The sequence below is a fragment of the Oncorhynchus keta genome, chromosome 17, assembly GCF_023373465.1.
Source record: "Oncorhynchus keta strain PuntledgeMale-10-30-2019 chromosome 17, Oket_V2, whole genome shotgun sequence".
Classification (NCBI taxonomy): Eukaryota; Metazoa; Chordata; class Actinopteri; order Salmoniformes; family Salmonidae; genus Oncorhynchus; species Oncorhynchus keta.
Window position 1 is genome coordinate 44,515,946 of NC_068437.1, and position 19,281 is coordinate 44,535,226.

General features: G+C 44.0%; 1 protein-coding gene across 3 annotated transcripts in view; it reads left to right on the top strand.

Annotated features, from left to right (window-relative positions):
* The first annotated feature begins 1,589 nt into the window (after positions 1–1,589).
* The window catches only part of LOC118395902 (metallophosphoesterase MPPED2), a 30,702-nt gene continuing 13,010 nt past the window's right edge, over positions 1,590–19,281 (top strand). Inside the window, exons 1-4 of one of the 3 annotated variants that reach the window (XM_035789974.2) lie at positions 1,590–1,999; positions 2,953–3,212; positions 4,493–4,674; positions 8,443–8,668. In XM_035789974.2, the coding sequence (XP_035645867.1) occupies positions 3,031–3,212; positions 4,493–4,674; positions 8,443–8,668 (590 nt within the window). In that variant the 5' untranslated portion in view covers positions 1,590–1,999; positions 2,953–3,030. Of the gene's footprint in view, positions 2,000–2,026; positions 2,179–2,952; positions 3,213–4,492; positions 4,675–8,442; positions 8,669–19,281 lie in introns of those variants that run through there. The other 2 variants (XM_035789976.2, XM_035789975.2) reach the window with 2 other exon arrangements.

Sequence of the window (19,281 nt, forward strand, 5' to 3'; positions counted from 1 at the left end):
AGACTGTACTGTCACTGATGTAGATAGCTTTGAATAAATATAATGTCGAGTAGAATGGTAAGCAGCATGGTCTCAAGGCTAAGATTGGCTTTTCTGCTAAACTGTTTTATCGCAGGTTTTGTTCCTTATTTTCTAGATTTATTTTATTTTACCAGGCAAGTCAGTTAAGAACAAATTCTTATTTTCAATGGCAGCCTAGCAACAGTGGGTTAACTGCCTGGTTCAGAACGACAGATTTTTACCTTGTCGGCTCGGGGATTCGATCTTGCAACCTTTCGGTTACTAGTCCAACGCTCCATCCCCGAGCCGACAAGGTAAAAATCTGTCGTTCTGCCCCTGAACCAGGCAGTTAACCCACTGTTCCTCGGCTGCCATTGAAAATAAGAATTTGTTCTTAACTGACTTGCCTTGTAAAATAAAATAAATACCACTAGGCTACTAGGCTAATAAATACCAATAGGCTACCTGCCGCCCAAATTACTGTACTGTCCATTTTCAGGAGCATTTTTTGCCATCAACAGATACAACTGAACCATGCAACCCCTCGGCGAAACCACAAATGACTCAAAAGAGCATTGACGGTGGCATACCATCACTTGACATGGACAGACGTCATGAAATACTCACCAGTCTGGTTGCCATAGAACTGAAGCCCTTCAGCCTATCCTCACACACTAAGACAACAGTTAAAGAGGGAGAAAAGAAGGAGAGGATATGAAGGCTTAGAGAAATACCCATCCTTGTACATACTGCATGACTCCCACAAACACACACTGTCACACACAAACTGTCACATACACACACCTACATCAAAAAGCACCAGATATTGTTATCTAGGAAGTGCTGAAGTGTGAATCAACACTAAGGAAAGGTAATTTTTTCCTCTATAATACGTTACAACTAAATGAAAATATCCTAAGTATGAGGTAATTGCATGGAGTCAGGTTATGCACCCGTGTCAGTAGAAAAGCAAAAGAATGCACATTTTGTTTGCTGAAGGGGCCTTACATTAACGAACAGGGCCACATAACAGCACTTAGACCTAATCACTTCCTCTGGGAGATTAGACCACCTCAACTGTTACTGCATAGGATCACAAGACTCTGCATACAGCACACCACCATACTGTATGTTATGCACTGTTGTTCATGTATACATATAAACTAGTTGAAGAATAGTGTTACTTTTTATTTTCTCCTTTGTTGCTATTGAGATTGAGGATACTGCATGCATTAAGAAGGCAACATGCAGTACAACGGGTCATAACAGTTTATTCACAAATGTATAGCCTGTTTTCTTATCATTTCCAAGTGCACATCATTGTTTTAATTTACCCTGATATGTACGACCTTACATTTAACAGTTCAAATGTGTATTTTATTCTGTATGATGTTAATTATTGTCGTATTTTGTATAATACGTTTTAACAATTAAAATATAGTGCAATACAACACCGACTATTTCTTTAAACAGACGTGGAAGAATACCCTCAAACTTCTTTAGGCAACAAAGTCGTCTATGGCTAAATGAGCCCATTTGTAGGCTATCCAAAAATATAAATGGTTCAAAAATAGCTTGCTTTTAATCCTATTTACAATTCTACTAACAGTTGTCCCAGTGCAGTCGCCTCCTTGGCTCTGAGCTTCTGTAGCCTACTGTGTGCTCTCTGACCCCGGTGGCAGTCCTCTCGCAGACTCGCGCTGCTCCGCTCTCTCGGGCTCCCCCCTTCTCTTCTCACATCGAGGCTCCTATCTCGCCCGTTGCCTTTCTGTCGCATTTCCTCAAGAGCCAGCCGAGGGTCTCCCAGGGTCGAAGGTTCTGCCCTGCTAGCCACGACCTCCACCTCTCAAGACCTCCAAGTTGTCTGCGTTATCTATGGGACGGCATTTTTGACAACATAGACAGAGAGCTAACCCTGAGAACATATCTACCGGATGAACGGAACTCGCCACCCGTTTGGCAAGAACATCGCTGGGAAAAAATAACGAGGCACAAAGCGGTGGGTTAGGGGTGATTTGTCATTTACGAGCCATTCGGATACAGAGGTTTCCGTCGAGGCTGTAAATGTTGCTATTCGTAATATTGTAGATGAGAGAGCTTGGTTTATGTTTGTATTTTGTTCTGTAATGCAGAATAGGCCTACAATAAATGAGGAAGAACACGATCTTGTAATATCGGGTGAGAGGTTCAATTTAGTCTCTTCTGTGTCTTTAGGCTGATTGGTAGAAATGGTGCATATATTTAAAAATCCCCTTTTCCAAATGTTACAGCGTGAAACCAAAATTAGAGGGAACATATGTTTTTAGGTCAAATATCCTCTTTACAGTTCAGCTTGTAGATAATCAGCTTGTTACAGTTGACTGATAGTACATGTCTGTCTGCACTCTGCACCGCTGCTAACCTGCTAATGTTAAATTCGTCTGGGTAATTTTTATGTTTTAATTTTCAGTTTCCAATGTCTTGAACGAAAGTGGTGTAGTTTAAGTTCACTGTTTTGTCATCTGGCCAATACAGCAACTACAATTCGTTTGGTTACATTGTATCAATTCACACTTTTACATTTGTAAAAAAAAAATGTAGGCCTGGGTTATTTCAAGCCTTTTGATTGGAACACAATGCATACAGTAGTTTGATATTATATATTTCCTACTGACGTTACAGTATTGTTAAAGGTTTAATGTTCAAGCTTGTTTTGTATCCTTTCTACTGTAGGTAAAATCTATCAGCACTTCAGAAGACATTAGCGAGAAATATGAAAGTGTATCACCTCTTCTGATATTAGTGGTTGAATAATTCTTATAATTCTGGGTGTCTTCTTAATGTTGCTTTTGTACAACACAAGTGGTTTACTTAAAGCTGTCATTTACAGCAACACATTATTTTTAATCATGTCTGCTGCACAATTACTGTATTTTGAGGTGTGCTCCTCTCTTTTTGTTTGTGGTGGTACAGATTGTGGCCAGTTGTCCAGAGGGCCGGTGGGTCTGAGTTAGTGAACGGGGCTGTTCTGAATGATGCCCACTCCCTAAAATGGTTCTGGATCCTGGTAAACTAACTGCCCATGTCCCAAGCAGCAGAGCCATGGCTCACAGAAACCCCCCCTCTCAGGGCAAGGTGACCATCACTGTGGACGAGTACAGCTCCAACCCCACACAGGCCTTCACCCACTACAACATTAACCAGAGCCGCTTCCAACCACCCCATGTCCACATGTGAGTATCTATCTAGCCGCAGACCTGCACTGTATCTATCTCTTTTTCATCTGATGGGCCATTACAGTGCACAGAGGATTGATTGATGAATGTGTTCAAACAAAAGACTAAATATATGGACATCTGGCCTCATAACATCCACCACCATACCTTCTGTGTGCTCTATTCTCAGCACACATGAGCTTGTCTTGAATAGATGGAGTATGACTTAAACATGTTTGGTTATCCTCAGTGCCCTGTCAAATAACCTACAGTGTGTGAGGCGGAAGCCACCTTTCATGTTATTAATGTAACTGAGGTCAGAGGTGAGGTGGGTTTATAAGCTATTTAACAATGCTCCTTTGACCTCTGGGTCACAGCTCAATTCTAAGTAACTTCCCTATTGACTTCTAATCATTAGGATGTAATGAGTGTTGCTATGGGTGGGCCCGGGTTGGTCAGAGTTGGAGGCAGGTGCTCCTGACTGGCTGGCTGACTGACTGACATACAAAACTAGCTTTTCTAGCAGAGACAAAACAAAGGTGTAAGACAGATGTCGTCTTTATTGAAGTCAGGACTTCTGTTAACCAGTGTTTTTCATTTAGTCTACGATTAACCTTTTTTTAAATTGCAGTTTTTAAATCACATCTGCGCTCTCTTTGTCTAATTGTCTTAGACCATGGACAGATGTCTCAGTACAACAGCGAGATGGACCTTGTATCAGTTAAATTGTTTATTGAAGCTATAGTAATCAAATCGGATGGAGCATTTTAGAACAGGACAGTGTAGAGTGTAATTAACAGAAGAAGCCAAAGTCAACAGTGATAGAGATATAGGTAAGGTAATTCATTCATATCTGATGGACACATGGCAAGAGTAGGGAGTAATGAAAAACCTCCTGGACTTTGTGATGATTTGCATTAAAACATCTTGGTCGACTCATTCAAACTAGCAGCTTAATCTATAATTTGCCAGCATGATTCCATGCATCGCAGTTGGCCAGCCCTGACAGCCCAAAATTCCACAATCACAGCCTGGCTCACACAGTCTGGCTCCCAATGACGAGGCAACTGTGAGACTTTATGGGGGACCTGCACTAGCTTAAAGGTTGGACGGCCAATTCCAGTTTGGGATTCCTTAGACATCTTTAGAGAAGGCTGTTTTATTTGTAATATTATTTTATATTGGAGGTTGCTGCATGTGTCACATTGACAACCTAGGTTACATTTTCAAATGGAGGGCTGCTTTAATAATTTGACACAAACTCGTACACTGATTCTGCTGTCCCTCTTCGATGACAGGGTGGAGCCCATTCCCTATGACACCCCTAAACCCTCCGGTCATACACGTTTCGTCTGCGTGTCAGACACACACTCCAGGACGGATGGGATCCAGATGCCATACGGGGATGTCCTGCTTCATACTGGGGACTTCACTGAACTGGGCCTACCATCTGAGGTCAAGAAATTCAATGACTGGCTAGGTAAAGAGAGTCTCACACACACTTGCTCTTTTTTTGCTCTCAACCCTCAGCATCAGGGACGTTCCTTGCTGTTCTGCCGCCCTAGGCCAGACCAAAAATGATGTTGATGTTGTAAAATATGTATTTTCCAGATGTTGAAATTAGGTTACATTTGGGTTCTGAATGAAAGGTGAAAATATGTATTTTATGGACCAAAAATCAATGAATGTCCCTGGACGTTCAAATTAAGACCGGTCTAGACTGCACCAAATCTGAACCAAAAAGAGACGTCCAAAAGGCATCGGCCCGTGCTTACTGAGGTGTAGCCTACAGTTTTGCCTGAAATTACATTTTATGAATGCCCATCTATGTGGTCAGCCTACCATTTGTAAAACATTTTTTTTAAGATGTCTGAACAGGACCAAAAAAAGTAGTCCAAAAGGCATCGGCGTTGCTCCGTGCTTAATGAGGTGTAGCCTACAGTTTTGCCTGAAATTGAATTTTGTCAGCTGCAATGGTAGGCCCACCATTAAAACCGGCTTTTGCATTGGCTTTATTAGTCCTGATTCATGTGACTAATCAAGTTGGCGACTTAAGCTCTGAATATCAGCTGCCCAACTTTATCAAGAGTTATCGTGAGCCTATTTGCGATTTTATTTTTTCTTTATTTAACTAGGCAAGTCAGTTAAGAACAAATTCTTATTTTCAATGACGGCCTAGGAACAGTGGGTTAACTGCCTGTTCAGGGGCAGAACGACAGATTTGTACCTTGTCAGCTCAGGGATATGAACTTGCAACCTTTCGATTACTAATCCAACGCTCTAACCACTAGGCTACCCTGCCGTGATGTGTTTCCACAGCGGGAAATGCAGAAGCTTTTTTTTTAAAATCGCTATGATCAGCTTGTCCAAAAATGTACGGATACAAGCTTGATGCGGGGGCAGGTATCCTAGTGGTTAGAGCGTTGGACTAGTAATCGAAAGGTTGCAAGTTCGAATCCCAGAGCTGACAAGGTACAAATCTGTCGTTCTGCCCCTGAACAAGGCAGTTAACCCACTGTTCCTAGGCTGTCATTGAAAATAAGAATTGTTCTTAACTGACCTGCCTAGTTACAGTGCCTTGCGAAAGTATTCGGCCCCCTTGAACTTTGCGACCTTTTGCCATATTTCAGGCTTCAAACATAAAGATATAAAACTGTACAGCAGTTTTCAGTTCTTTCCACAGATTCTTGATTGGATTCAGGTCTGGACTTTGACTCAGCCATTCTAACACCTGGATATGTTTATTTTTGAACCATTCCATTGTAGATTTTGCTTTATGTTTTGGATCATTGTCTTGTTGGAAGACAAATCTCTGTCCCAGTCTCAGGTCTTTTGCAGACTCCATCAGATTTTCTTCCAGAATGGTCCTGTATTTGGCTCTATCCATCTTCCCATCAATTTTAACCATCTTCCCTGTCCCTGCTGAAGAAAAGCAGGCCCAAACCATGATGCTGCCACCACCATGTTTGACAGTGGGGATGGTGTGTTCAGGGTGTTGCTTTTACGCCAAACATAACGTTTTGCATTGTTGCCAAAAAGTTCAATTTTGGTTTCATCTGACCAGAGCACCTTCTTCCACATGTTTGGTGTGTCTCCCAGGTGGCTTGTGGCAAACTTTAAATGACACTTTTTATGGATATCTTTAAGAAATGGCTTTCTTCTTGCCACTCTTCCATAAAGGCCAGATTTGTGCAATATACGGCTGATGGTTGTCCTATGGACAGAGTCTCCCACCTCAGCTGTAGATCTCTGCAGTTCATCCAGAGTGATCATGGGCCTCTTGGCGACATCTCTGATCAGTCTTCTCCTTGTATGATCTGAAAGTTTAGAGGGACGGCCAGGTCTTGTTAGATTTGCAGTGGTCTGATACTCCTTCCATTTCAATATTATCGCTTGCACAGTGCTCCTTGGGATGTTTAAAGTTTGGGAAATCTTTTTGTATCCAAATCCGGCTTTAAACTTCTTCACAACAGTATCTCAGACCTGCCTGGTGTGTTCCTTGTTCTTCATGATGCTCTCTGCGCTTTTAACGGACCTCGAGACTATCACAGTGCAGGTGCATTTATACGGAGACTTGATTACACACAGGTGGATTGTATTTATCATCATTAGTCATTTAGGTCAACATTGGATCATTCAGAGATCCTCACTGAACTTCTGGAGAGAGTTTGCTGCACTGAAAGTAAAGGGGCTGAATAATTTTGCACGCCCAATTTTTCAGTTTTTGATTTGTTAAAAAAGTTTGAAATATCCAATAAATGTCGTTCCACTTCATGATTGTGTCCCACTTGTTGTTGATTCTTCACAAAAAAATACAGTTTTATATCTTTATGTTTGAAGCCTGAAATGTGGCAAAAGGTCGCAAAGTTCAAGGGGGCCGAATACTTTCGCAAGGCACTGTAAATAAAGGTGAAATGCAACTGATCATGACAATGGGGTGAAACTCCTGGACAACACTTGATCGTCTATTCCATATTATCCATTTTACTTTGACCTGGCCTGTTTTAAGGATATGTTTGTTAACGTGACAGCACATTTTTTTATTGAGGTTAGGCTATTTGATCAGAGAAACCTGCATGATGTAAAAAGTGTCCGTCTCATTATATTGTCATAGATTTTATCTCCATCCTGTAGACTACAGAAAAGGCCCCATACTCTTTCTACTATATCCTGTATTTGCTACATGATTGATGTTTGATCATTTTTTTTGACGTGACATGGAGGAGCACCGCAACGTTGCGTCTCTACAACAGCACCCTGCTTTTGACAAAGTGGGCACTGTTTATCACAGGGCGACATCAGTGCTCACCTTAAAAGCCCATTTTGCCACTGGTTGAGATATATTGGTTTTGGGCAGAATTATGTGAGGTTTTATGTGTTGTTGTTGGAGGTCTTGGTCAGTTTAGCTCAGAAAATGTCTCCCTCGTCAATCTGCCGTCATAGCCGGTGGCCTAATCCTGCCTTATGAGCGTGCCGGCCGTGCTCAGCATACTGTACAGTAACCTCTATCTTGACTAAAAAGGTTATTAGCTGTAAGTTACTATACCAATGGTATTTGGTATCATTTGGACTTCCTTATTTAAGCAAAAACTATTCTCCTCATAAAAAATATCTGCTTTGACGTTATTTAATATTTACTACTGTAAATGAAACATTTGAAATTAAGAACCGGCAGAAAGGAAGAAGTAACTTTCTTTGAAGGCCGGCCACACATTAAAACACTGCCATCCTCCTCAGTTTCAAATACATTTTAGCATACAGCCGAGAGAAAATTGAGTTGAGCTTTGAATTTGAGCCCTATACAGAGCTGCTGAGGTAATATAAGAGGTAACTGGGACAAAGGACCTGTCTCCAAGAAAGTAAAAAGGTCAAATGAAAAATGTTGAAATTCCCCTTTGTTGACTGAGATGTGCGTTGGCTGGGTAACTACGGTCTTTATCTGCAGTTATTGCTCTTTTGTAAGAGGGGAGAAAAGTTCACCCTGGTCTGAGGAGGTCAAGAAGCCTTAACCTTTTAATTTGTGGCGTTTTACTTCCATGGACCATTCCCTTAACCTCTCAAAGACAACTTTCTATTCTAGTGAATGAATATTGATTCACCAACTGGGGTATTCCCAGAAACCATGCTACTGGCCAAAGCTATGTAGTGTTTATATTCTGTACATGTCACTTGCCTTATGTTGAACAGTAACAGAAAGCTATCTATCCCATCCATATTCAACATGTCTTCCCTGCTGTCTCTCCTGCAGGGAGTCTACCTTATGAATTCAAGGTGGTGATTTCAGGGAACCATGAACTGACGTTTGACAAGGACTTCATGGCTGAGCTGGTCAAGCAGGATTACTATCGCTTTCCCTCCGTCTCTAAGCTGAGACCAGAGGACTTTGACGATGTTCAGGCCCTTCTCTCTAACTGTACTTACCTGCAGGACTCTGAGGTCACAGTCAAGGGATTCCGCATATACGGGGCACCATGGTAAGTTGCTCTCTTGTCTTTAGATAAGTATCATGACTTATTTACTTGTAGTCGATAGTGTTACGATACAGTGACTATAGAGGCTAGTCACTGAGTGACAGACTACTGCATAATATGACCTCATTGACACTGATCACGGTACCTGAGTTTGCCGTGTTGCTCAAATATTCTTCACATACAGTGGAGGTCATGACACTTTGTGTGGCCACTCTCGTTGCTTGCTTATTAAGTCCCTGAATGAGTCTAGTTGAGTTTTTCTTAGTAGTGTGTGTCCATGGTGGATATGAAACACTGCAGACCTAGCCCATGCTATATTCTGCTTCTAAGTTCTACGTTCCTTTTTGCTTTCTTCCATTTCCATACCCCATTGAGGGGATTGCCTTGTGTTGTCCTGAGTCCTGACAGGGACTCCATGTCTTTTATTAGACACAGAGTGCGTGAGAGAGAGACGTCTGTGGTTAGTTGGGTGTGGGTCAGTGCCAGCCGTGTCCTCTCCTCCTGTCCTAGACTTGGGGCATGTCCTGACACGCTACAGGCTGCCGTGGAGACAGACATGTACTTACAGTGTACTCGGCTCCAGACTGTTATGTCATCACACACCCATATCCTCAGCCAGCCACACCGCTGAGTCTGAGGCCCAGTTAACACTTCACCCACTGCTTTTCTAGTTTCCCTCCATACTACGGTGTCACTGTTGAATGATTGGTCTCTGTTTGGATTAGGAAGCCACACGGAGGGGTTTCTAAGAGTTTGTCAAGTGAAGAGTTTTGATGTAGGCATGATGCATGTGATAGACAAAATCAAATCAAATGTTATTTGTCACATACACATGGTTAGCAGATGTTAATGCGAGTGTAGCGAAATGCTTGTGCTTCTAGTTCCGACAATACAGTGATAACCAACAAGTAATCTAACTAACAATTCCAAAACTACTGTCTTATACACAGTGTAAGGGGATAAAGAATATGTACATAAGGATATATTTTTTATTTTATTTTTATTTTACCTTTATTTAACCAGGCAAGTCAGTTAAGAACACATTCTTATTTTCAATGACGGCCTGGGAACAGTGGGTTAACTGCCTGTTCAGGGGCAGAACGACATATTTGTACCTTGTCAGCTCGGGGGTTTGAACTCGCAACCTTCCGGTTACTAGTCCAACGCTCTAACCACTAGGCTAGTGATGGTACAAGGCAGCATACAGTAGATGGTATCGAGTACAGTATATACATATGAGATGAATATGTAGACAAAGTAAACAAAGTGGCATAGTTAAAGTGGCTAGTGATACATGTATTACATAAGGATGCAGTCGATGATATAGAGTACAGTATATACGTATGCATATGAGATGAATAATGTAGGGTAAGTAACATTATATAAGGTAGCATTGTTTAAAGTGGCTAGTGATATATTTACATAATTTCCCATCAATTCCCATTATTAAAGTGGCGGGAGTTGGGTCAGTGTCAATGACAGTGTGTTGGCAGCAGCCACTCAATGTTAGTGGTGGTTGTTTAACAGTCTGATGGCCTTGAGATAGAAGCTGTTTTTCAGTATCTCGGTCCCAGCTTTGATGCACCTGTACTGACCTCGCCTTCTGGATGATAGCGGGGTGAACAGGCAGTGGCTCGGGTGGTTGATGTCCTTGATGATCTTTATGGCCTCTCTGTAACATCGGGTGGTGTAGGTGTCCTGGAGGGCAGGTAGTTTGCCCCCGGTGATGCGTTGTGCAGACCTCACTTCCCTCTGGAGAGCCTTACGGTTGAGGGCGGAGCAGTTGCCGTACCAGGCGGTGATACAGCCCGCCAGGATGCTCTCGATTGTACATCTGTAGAAGTTTGTGAGTGCTTTTGGTGACAAGCCGAATTTCTTCAGCCTCCTGAGGTTGAAGAGGCGCTGCTGCGCCTTCTTCACGACGCTGTCAGTGTGAGTGGACCAATTCAGTTTGTCTGTGATGTTTATGCCTAGGAACTTAAAACTTGCTACCCTCTCCACTACTGTTCCATCGATGTGGATAGGGGGGTGTTCCCTCTGCTGTTTCCTGAAGTCCACAATCATCTCCTTAGTTTTGTTGACGTTGAGTGTGAGGTTATTTTCCTGACACCACACTCCGAGGGCCCTCACCTCCTCCCTGTAGGCAGTCTCGTCGTTGTTGGTAATCAAGCCTACCACTGTTGTGTCGTCCGCAAACTTGATGATTGAGTTGGAGGCGTGCATGGCCACGCAGTCTTGCGTGAACAGGGAGTACAGGAGAGGGCTCAGAACGCACCCTTGTGGGGCCCCCGTGTTGAGGATCAGCGGGGAGGAGATGTTGTTGCCTACCCTCACCACCTGGGGGCGGCCCGTTAGGAAGTCCAGTACCCAGTTGCACAGGGCGGGGTCGAGACCCAGGGTCTCGAGCTTGATGACGAGCTTGGAGGGTACTATGGTGTTGAATGCCGAGCTGTAGTCTGAACAGCATTCTCACATAGGTATTCCTCTTGTCCAGGTGGGTTAGGGCAGTGTGCAGTGTGGTTGAGATTGCGTCGTCTGTGGACCTATTTGGGCGGTAAACAAATTGGAGTGGGTCTAGGGTGTCAGGTAGGGTGGAGGTGATATGGTCCTTGACTAGTCTCTCAAAGCACTTCATGATGATGGAAGTGAGTGCTACGGTAGTCGTTTAGCTCAGTTACCTTAGCTTTCTTGGGAACAGGAACAATGGTGGCCCTCTTGAAGCATGTGGGAACAGCAGACTGGTATAGGGATTGATTGAATATGTTTCCTGTAAACACACCGGCCAGCTGGTCTGCGCATGCTCTGAGGGCGCGGCTGGGGATGCCGTCTGGGCCTGCAGCCTTGCGAGGGTTAACACGTTTAAATGTCTTACTCACCTCGGCTGCAGTGAAGGAGAGACCGCATGTTTTCGTTGCAGGCCGTGTCAGTGGCACTGTATTGTCCTCAAAGCGGGCAAAAAGTTATTTAGTCTGCCTGGGAGCAAGACATCCTGGTCCGTGACTGGGCTGGGTTTCTTCTTGTAGTCCGTGATTGACTGTAGACCCTGCCACATGCCTCTTGTGTCTGAGCCGTTGAATTGAGATTCTACTTTGTCTCTGTACTGACGCTTAGCTTGTTTAATAGCCTTGCGGAGGGAATAGCTGCATTGTTTATATTCGGTCATGTTACCAGACACCTTGCCCTGATTAAAAGCAGTGGTTCGCGCTTTCAGTTTCACGTGAATGCTGCCTCCAATCCACGGTTTCTGGTTAGAGAATGTTTTTATCGTTGCTATGGGAACGACATCTTCAACGCACGTTCTAATGAACTTGCACACCGAATCAGCGTATTCGTCAATATTTTTATCTGACGCAATACGAAACATGTCCCAGTCCACGTGATGGAAGCAGTCTTGGAGTGTGGAGTCAGCTTGGTCGGACCAGCGTTGGACAGACCTCAGCGTGGGAGCCTCTTGTTTAAGTTTCTGTCTGTAGGCAGGGATCAACAAAATGGAGTCGTGGTCAGCTTTTCCGAAAGGGGCGGGGCAGGGCCTTATATGCGTCGCGGAAGTTAGAGTAACAATGATCCAAGGTTTTACCACCCCTGGTTGCGCAATCGATATGCTGATAAAATTTAGGGAGTCTTGTTTTCAGATTAGCTTTGTTAAAATGCCCAGCTACAATGAATGCAGCCTCCGGATAAATGGTTTCCAGTTTGCAAAGAGTTAAATAAAGTTTGTTCAGAGCCATCGATGTGTCTGCTTGGGGGATATATACGGCTGTGATTATAATCGAAGAGAATTCTCTTGGTAGATAATGCGGTCTACATTTGATTGTGAGGAATTCTAAATCAGGTGAACAGAAGGATTTGAGTTCCTGTATGTTCCTTTCATCACACCATGTCTCGTTAGTCATGAGGCATACGCCCCGCCACTCTTCTTACCAGAAAGATGTTTGTTTCTGTCGGCGCGATGCATGGAGAAACCCGTTGGCTGCACCGCCCCGGATAGCGTCTTCCCAGTGAGCCATGTTTCCGTGAAGCAGAGGACGTTACAGTCTCTGATGTCCCTCTGGAATGCTACCCTTGCTCGGATTTCATCAACCTTGTTGTCAAGAGACGACATTGGCAAGAAGAATGCTAGGTAGTGGTGCGCGATGTGCCCGTGTCCTGAGTCTGACCAGAAAACCGCTACGTTTCCCTCTTCTACGAAGTCGTTTTTTTGGGGGTCGCTGCATGCGATCCATTCCGTTGTCCTGTTTTTAAGGCAGAACACAGGATCCGCGTCGCGGAAAACATATTCTTGGTCGTACTGATGGTGAGTTGACGCTGATCTTATATTCAGTAGTTCTTCTCGACTGTATGTAATGAAACCTAAGATGACCTGGGGTACTAATGTAAGAAATAACACGTAAAAAAAACAAAAAACTGCATAGTTTCCTAGGAACGCGAAGCGAGGCGGCCATCTCTGTCGGCGCCGGAAGAGAGTGCATGATGCTTTGATAAGTTTTAGAATGCTGTGTCTGCTACATATTTTCTATATTTATTCCTGTGAGACACTTTTTCAAAAGGGGATATTGAGGCTATAGTTACAAAACGTTACGTAATGTATAGAGCTAACCAAGCTTTATCTCCATTCCTGGTATTTCTTTTGTATTCTCCCTTGTAGGGTGGACAGGGACAGGCAGGCTGGCTAGCTGTACCGAGGCCCTGGGTGGCTGGAGAGGGTCGAGGCCAGAGCAGTGGAATCAGGCGATTGTGTGTCAGTCTGACTGACCCCAGTCTGGCCTCCACAACTCCCTGCTGGCTGACACATACACACCAGCCTCCTTTTACTGGCTCTCTCTCCCCCAATCCCAGACCCAATAATGTTCTGTGAACCACACGCCCCCCTCTGCCCGTGTTGTTCTTCATCAGTCGCTGGACGTGTTTTCTGGGAGAAAGAGAGAGGGGTTTAGGGGGCTTTTGTCTCCTCAAGTCCCAGCTGAATAGGTATGACTAACCTGACAATGACAGTCTGACCAGGTATAGCGTAAAGATGGTGACAGTGAGAGAATTGGTCTTTTAGGTCTTCATACCTTAACCTGGCTAAGTCACTATTATATTATATAAGCGTCCTGAGCCCAACTCTCATTCTCAGGGGTTAACCCTCCCGTCTTGAGGTGGGAGCTCTTCAAGCATGATTTAATCATATATTTGCCACTTCAAAGATGCTGGATATCCTGGTGATAAATAAATGTTTCTGACATTGCAGGCAGAGAGGAGAGGGCAACAATGAGGGCAGAAACATAGCGTTTCAGTCACAGAGTAGTGCTGAATCAAATTATTATCTTGGAAGGGGAGCAAACCAGCCACCCAGATGCATGATGGGAGGTCTGTGGTAGAGCTCTGGGGTCGTCATTACAGGGGCTATTTTCCAGATCTCCGAGCCTCTCCAGCAGGAAGTGGCTTTTGTTCCGACACATCCTGGTTCTTTTGTTGGAGCGTACGGATCAAACCCTGGGCCTGACCCCCTTACCCCCTTTAGGGAATGCACTCCCAGCAGGCCACAGTAACCCTTGTCACCTCAGAGCCTAGTGATCAGAGGTCATTTCCACCACCTGCAAAGAGATCAGCTAGGCTTGACAGACACTGCAGGCCTGCTCTAGGTCTGAGTCAAGACTGACTGATACAGTCTGGATGAATGTTGTAGGGGGGTGGGGGAGGGTGTGATTGTCAAAGCCACAAATTCAAGACCTTGACTTCTAGATACTTCTGATAGCAATGCAACAGACTTTATCCAGATAGCATGTCTGTCTGCAGACTTAAGCCTCACATTTACATGAAATGTTCCTTATCTCCTAGTAGAATTGAATAGCTAATATCTCATCCTATCATGGAAGATATACAATATAGAGGTCGACCGATTAATCGGAATGGACGATTAATTAAGGCCGATTTCAAGTTTTCATAACAATCGGAAATCGGTGTGTATATATATATATATATATATATTTTACACCTTTATTTATCTTTATTTAACTAGGCAAGTCAGTTAAGAAAACATTCTTATTTTCAATGACGGCCTAGGAACGGTGGGTTAACTGCCTCCTTCAGGGGCAGAAGACAGATTTTCACCTTGTCAGCTCGGGGGATCCAATCTTGCAAACTTACAGTTAACTAGTCCAACGCAATAATGACCTGCCTCTTGTTGCACTCCACAAGGAGACTGCCTGTTACGCGAATGCAGTAAGCCAAGGTAAGTTGCTAGCTAGCATTAAACTTATCTTATAAAAAACAATCAATCAATCATACTCACTAGTTAACTACACATGGTTGATGATATTACTAGATAGTATCTAGCGTGTCCTGCATTGCATATAATCTGACTGAGCATACAAGTATCTAAGTATCTGACTGAGCGGTGGTAGGCAGAAGCAGGCACGTAAACATGAATTCAAACAGCACTTTTGTGCGTTTTGCCAGCAGCTCTTCATTGTGCATCAAGCATTGCGCTGTTTATGACTTCAAGCCTATCAACTCCCGAGATGAGGCTGGTGTAACCGAAGTGAAATGGCTGGCTAGTTAGCGCGCTAATAGCGCTTCAAACGTCACTCGCTCTGAGACTTGCAGTGTTTTTTTCTCTTGTTCTGCATGGGTAACGCTGCTCAGAGGGTGGCTGTTGTCATTTTGTTCCTGGTTCGACGGAAGCTATACCATTACACTGGCAATACTAAAGTTCCTATAAGAACTTCCAATAGTCAAAGGTTAATAAATACAAATGGTATAGAGGGAAATAGCCCTATAATTCCCTAAATAACTACAACCTAAATCTTCTTACCTGGGAATATTGAAGATGTTAAAAGGAACCACCAGCTTTCATAAGTTCTCATGTTCTGATCAAGGAACTTAAACGTTAGCTTTCTTACATGGCACATATTGCACTTTTACTTTCTTCTCCAACACTTTGTTTTTGCATTATTTAAACCAAATTGAACATGTTTCATTATTTATTTGAGGCTAAATTGAATTTATTGATGTATTATATTAAGTTAAAATAAGTGTTAATTCAGTATTGTTGTAATTGTCTGTATCGGTATCGGCGTTGAAAAATCATAATCGGTCGACCTCTAATACAGTACCACAGTAGCCATCTCAAATCAAATGTTATGTCACATCAAATCAAATCAAAATGTATTTGTCACATACACATGGTTAGCAGATTTTAATGCGAGTGTAGCGAAATGCTTTTGCTTCTAGTTCCGACAATGCATTAATAACCAACAAGTAATCTAGCTAACAATTCCAAAACTACTACCTTATAGACACAAGTGTAAGGGGATAAAGAATATGTACATAAAGATATATGAATGAGTGATGGTACAGAGCGGTATAAGCAAGATACAGTAGATGGTATTGAGTACAGTATATACATATGAGATGAGTATGTAAACTCTAGTGGCATTGTTGTGAGTGCTTTTGGGGACAAGCCAAATTTCTTAAGCCTCCTGAGGTTGAAGAGGCGCTGCTGCGTCTTCTTCACGATGCTGTCTGTGTGGGTGGACCAATTCAGTTAGTCTGTGATGTGTACGCCGAGGAAATTAAAACTTACTACCTTCTCCACTACTGTTCCATCGATGTGGATAGGGGGGTGTTGCCTCTGCTGTTTCCTGAAGTACACAATCATCTCCTTAGTTTTGTTGACGTTGAGTGTGAGGTTATTTTCCTGACACCACACTCCGAGGGCCCTCACCTCCTCCCTGTAGGCCGTCTCGTCATTGTTGGTAATCAAGCCTACCACTGTTGTGTCGTCCGCAAACTTGATGATTGAGTTGGAGGCGTGCGTGGCCACGCAGTCGTGGGTGAACAGGGAGTACAGGAGAGGGCTCAGAATGCACCCTTGTGGGGCCCCAGTGTTGAGGATCAGCGGGGTGGAGATGTTGTTGCCTACCCTCACCGCCTGGGGGCGCCCGTCAGGAAGTCCAGTAGCCAATTGCACAGGGCCCAGGGTCTCGACACCTGTTGCTTGGTAAACAACAGGTGTAGACTAACAGTGAAATGCTTACTTACAGGCCCTTCCCAACGATGCAGGGAGACATTAAAAAAAAATAATAACATAAGGAATAAATACACAAGGAGTAATGATAAGTTGGCTATATACATAGGGTACCAGTTCCGAGTTGATATGCAGGGGTACGAGGTAATTTAGGTAAATATTTGTATATAGATAGTGGTAAAGTAACTAGGCAACAAGATTCAGTAGATAATTAACAGTAGCAGCAGCATATGTGATGATTCAAAATAGTTATTGAAAAAGGGGTCAATGCAGATAGTCCGGGTAGCTATTTGGTTAACTATTTAGCGGTTTTATGGCTTAGGGGTTGAAGCTGTTCTGGGTCCTGTTGGTTCCAGACTTGGTGCATCGGTACCGCATGCTGTGTGGTAGGAGAGAGAACAGTCTTTGACTTGGGTGGCTGGAATCTTTTACAATTTTTGGGCCTTCCTCTGACAACACCTGGTATAGAGGTCCTGGATGGCAAGGATCTGGATGTACGGCATGGTTAGCTCAGATCAGGGAGGGGGTGTTTATACTATAGACAGCATGGCTAGTTAAGAGCAGGGGGAGGTGTTATACAATAGACAGCATGGTTAGCTCAGAGCAGGGGGGGGGGTGTTATACTACAGACAGCATGGTTAGCTCAGAGCAGGGGGAGGTATTATACTATAGACAGCAGGGTTATCTCAGAGCAGGGGGTGTTATACTATAGACAGCATGGTTAGCTCAGAGCAGGGGGGGGGGTGTTATACTACAGACAGCATGGTTAGCTCAGAGCAGGGGGTGTTATACTATAGACAGCATGGTTAGCTCAGAGCAGGGGGTGTTATACTACAGACAGCATGGTTATCTCAGAGCAGGGGGTGTTATACTATAGACAGCATGGTTAGCTCAGAGCAGGGTGGCAGTCTGAGTCTGGCTTTAGAAAATCAAAGACTTCCTCTAATCCTCTTATGGTGTAGACACACACTGGTCATGTGACCTTTTGGGTTTACATTGGATGAGAGCCTGTCAGGCAGAGCCACAAAGAAAGTGTGGATATATGTTGCCATGGAAACCATAGCAGAGTTGTGTGTGTCACTTCAGTGTGTGTGTTTGCCATTAAAGCACTTCCACTGTGTGTGTGTGGGTCAGTGAGGACAGCATAGCTCTGAGCCTGCATTTCCCCCAATCTCTCACATGGACACCCATGCTGGGCTGGTAATGTACTTTATTGACTGGGAGACTGGTCTCACTGTCATGTGTAGCTTTGATTTCCTGTCTGTTTGTGTAGCAGATAGACGGGAATGGAAAGCTGCCTGACTAATTGCCAACAGTGTGAGCGCTTAGCCTCAAATAAACCATCTGTTTATGGAAATAAATAAGGCCATATCTGACTCTGAAATGAGGTTGTAACTCCCAAGGTAAGGGCTCCAGTTTCAGCATTACTTGGTGGAAATTCCTACTATTGCTTCATGTGTGAAAACCCTCTTTCTAGTCGCAACAACTTGGGACTGATCTCAAGACAGGCTGAATCACAAATCACTCACTCGGAGGGCCCTCCGAGCGAGAGTGGATGGTTTGGGATTCACCGATACTGTGGCAACCAGTGTCTTGCAACAGTCAGCACAATATATGTGCATGTTCCTTTCTGTCTAGTCTGTGTGTATTACCTTAGTTTTTTGGTTAGCGGCGGTTTTCTACTCTACCCTGCTCTGCTCTACTCTACCCTGCTCGGCTCTACCCTCTGCTCTACTCTACTGTGCTCTACCCTGCTCTACTCTACCATGGCGAGGCCTTACCTGCTGAGTGCTGACATCCCTGATTGTAAAGTGACCTTTGGCCCGGAGATGAAAACTGCACGTCAGTGTTAATTAGCTGCTGATGTCGACAGCGCTACACTTCTCAGATCTCTCTGCACTGCCCTGCTCTGGCCCCAGCTCTGGCCCCAGCTCTGGCCCCAGCTCTGACTGACTGCAGTGCAGCGCTGGAGGCTTTCACGCTCACCCAGCATTAGGCAGTCAGGCAGGCCAAACTGGGGCACAGGGAGAGCGGCCAGGCTGCCTGAGGGGGGCAGGCAAGGGGGGCAGACAGAAGAGCGGGTCAGACAGACAATAAGCATAGCCCAGGGAGAGGTAGAGGAGGGGAGAGGTTGAGATTAGGAGTGGGATGAACACCCTCAGAGGAGGAGATGCCTGCCCTCTATTCAGAGGATTACCATTTTGTATGAGCTCCAGCCTACCACAAGGCCACAGTGGATTCAGAAGGCTAGGCCTTTTGACCTATCTTTGGCAGGTTGAATAATGGTCAGGGTTTTATCTGGTTTCAATGCCCCCCCCAAAAAATCTGCAAAACCTCTTTCATATTAAAAAATAATAATTAACAATCGAGATGATTAAATTGTCAAATGTAATGGCCAATCCTATGAAATTGCTTATGACACGGTAGTAACTAGCTAACAACCACTACACCAGTGGTTCTGTCTGTATCAATTCAAGGGGCTTTATTGGTATGGGAAGCATATGTTAACATTGGCAAAGCAAGTGAAGTAAATAATATACAAAAGTGAACTAAAACATTAAAAATGAACAGTTAACATTACACTCACAGAAGTTCCAAAAGAATT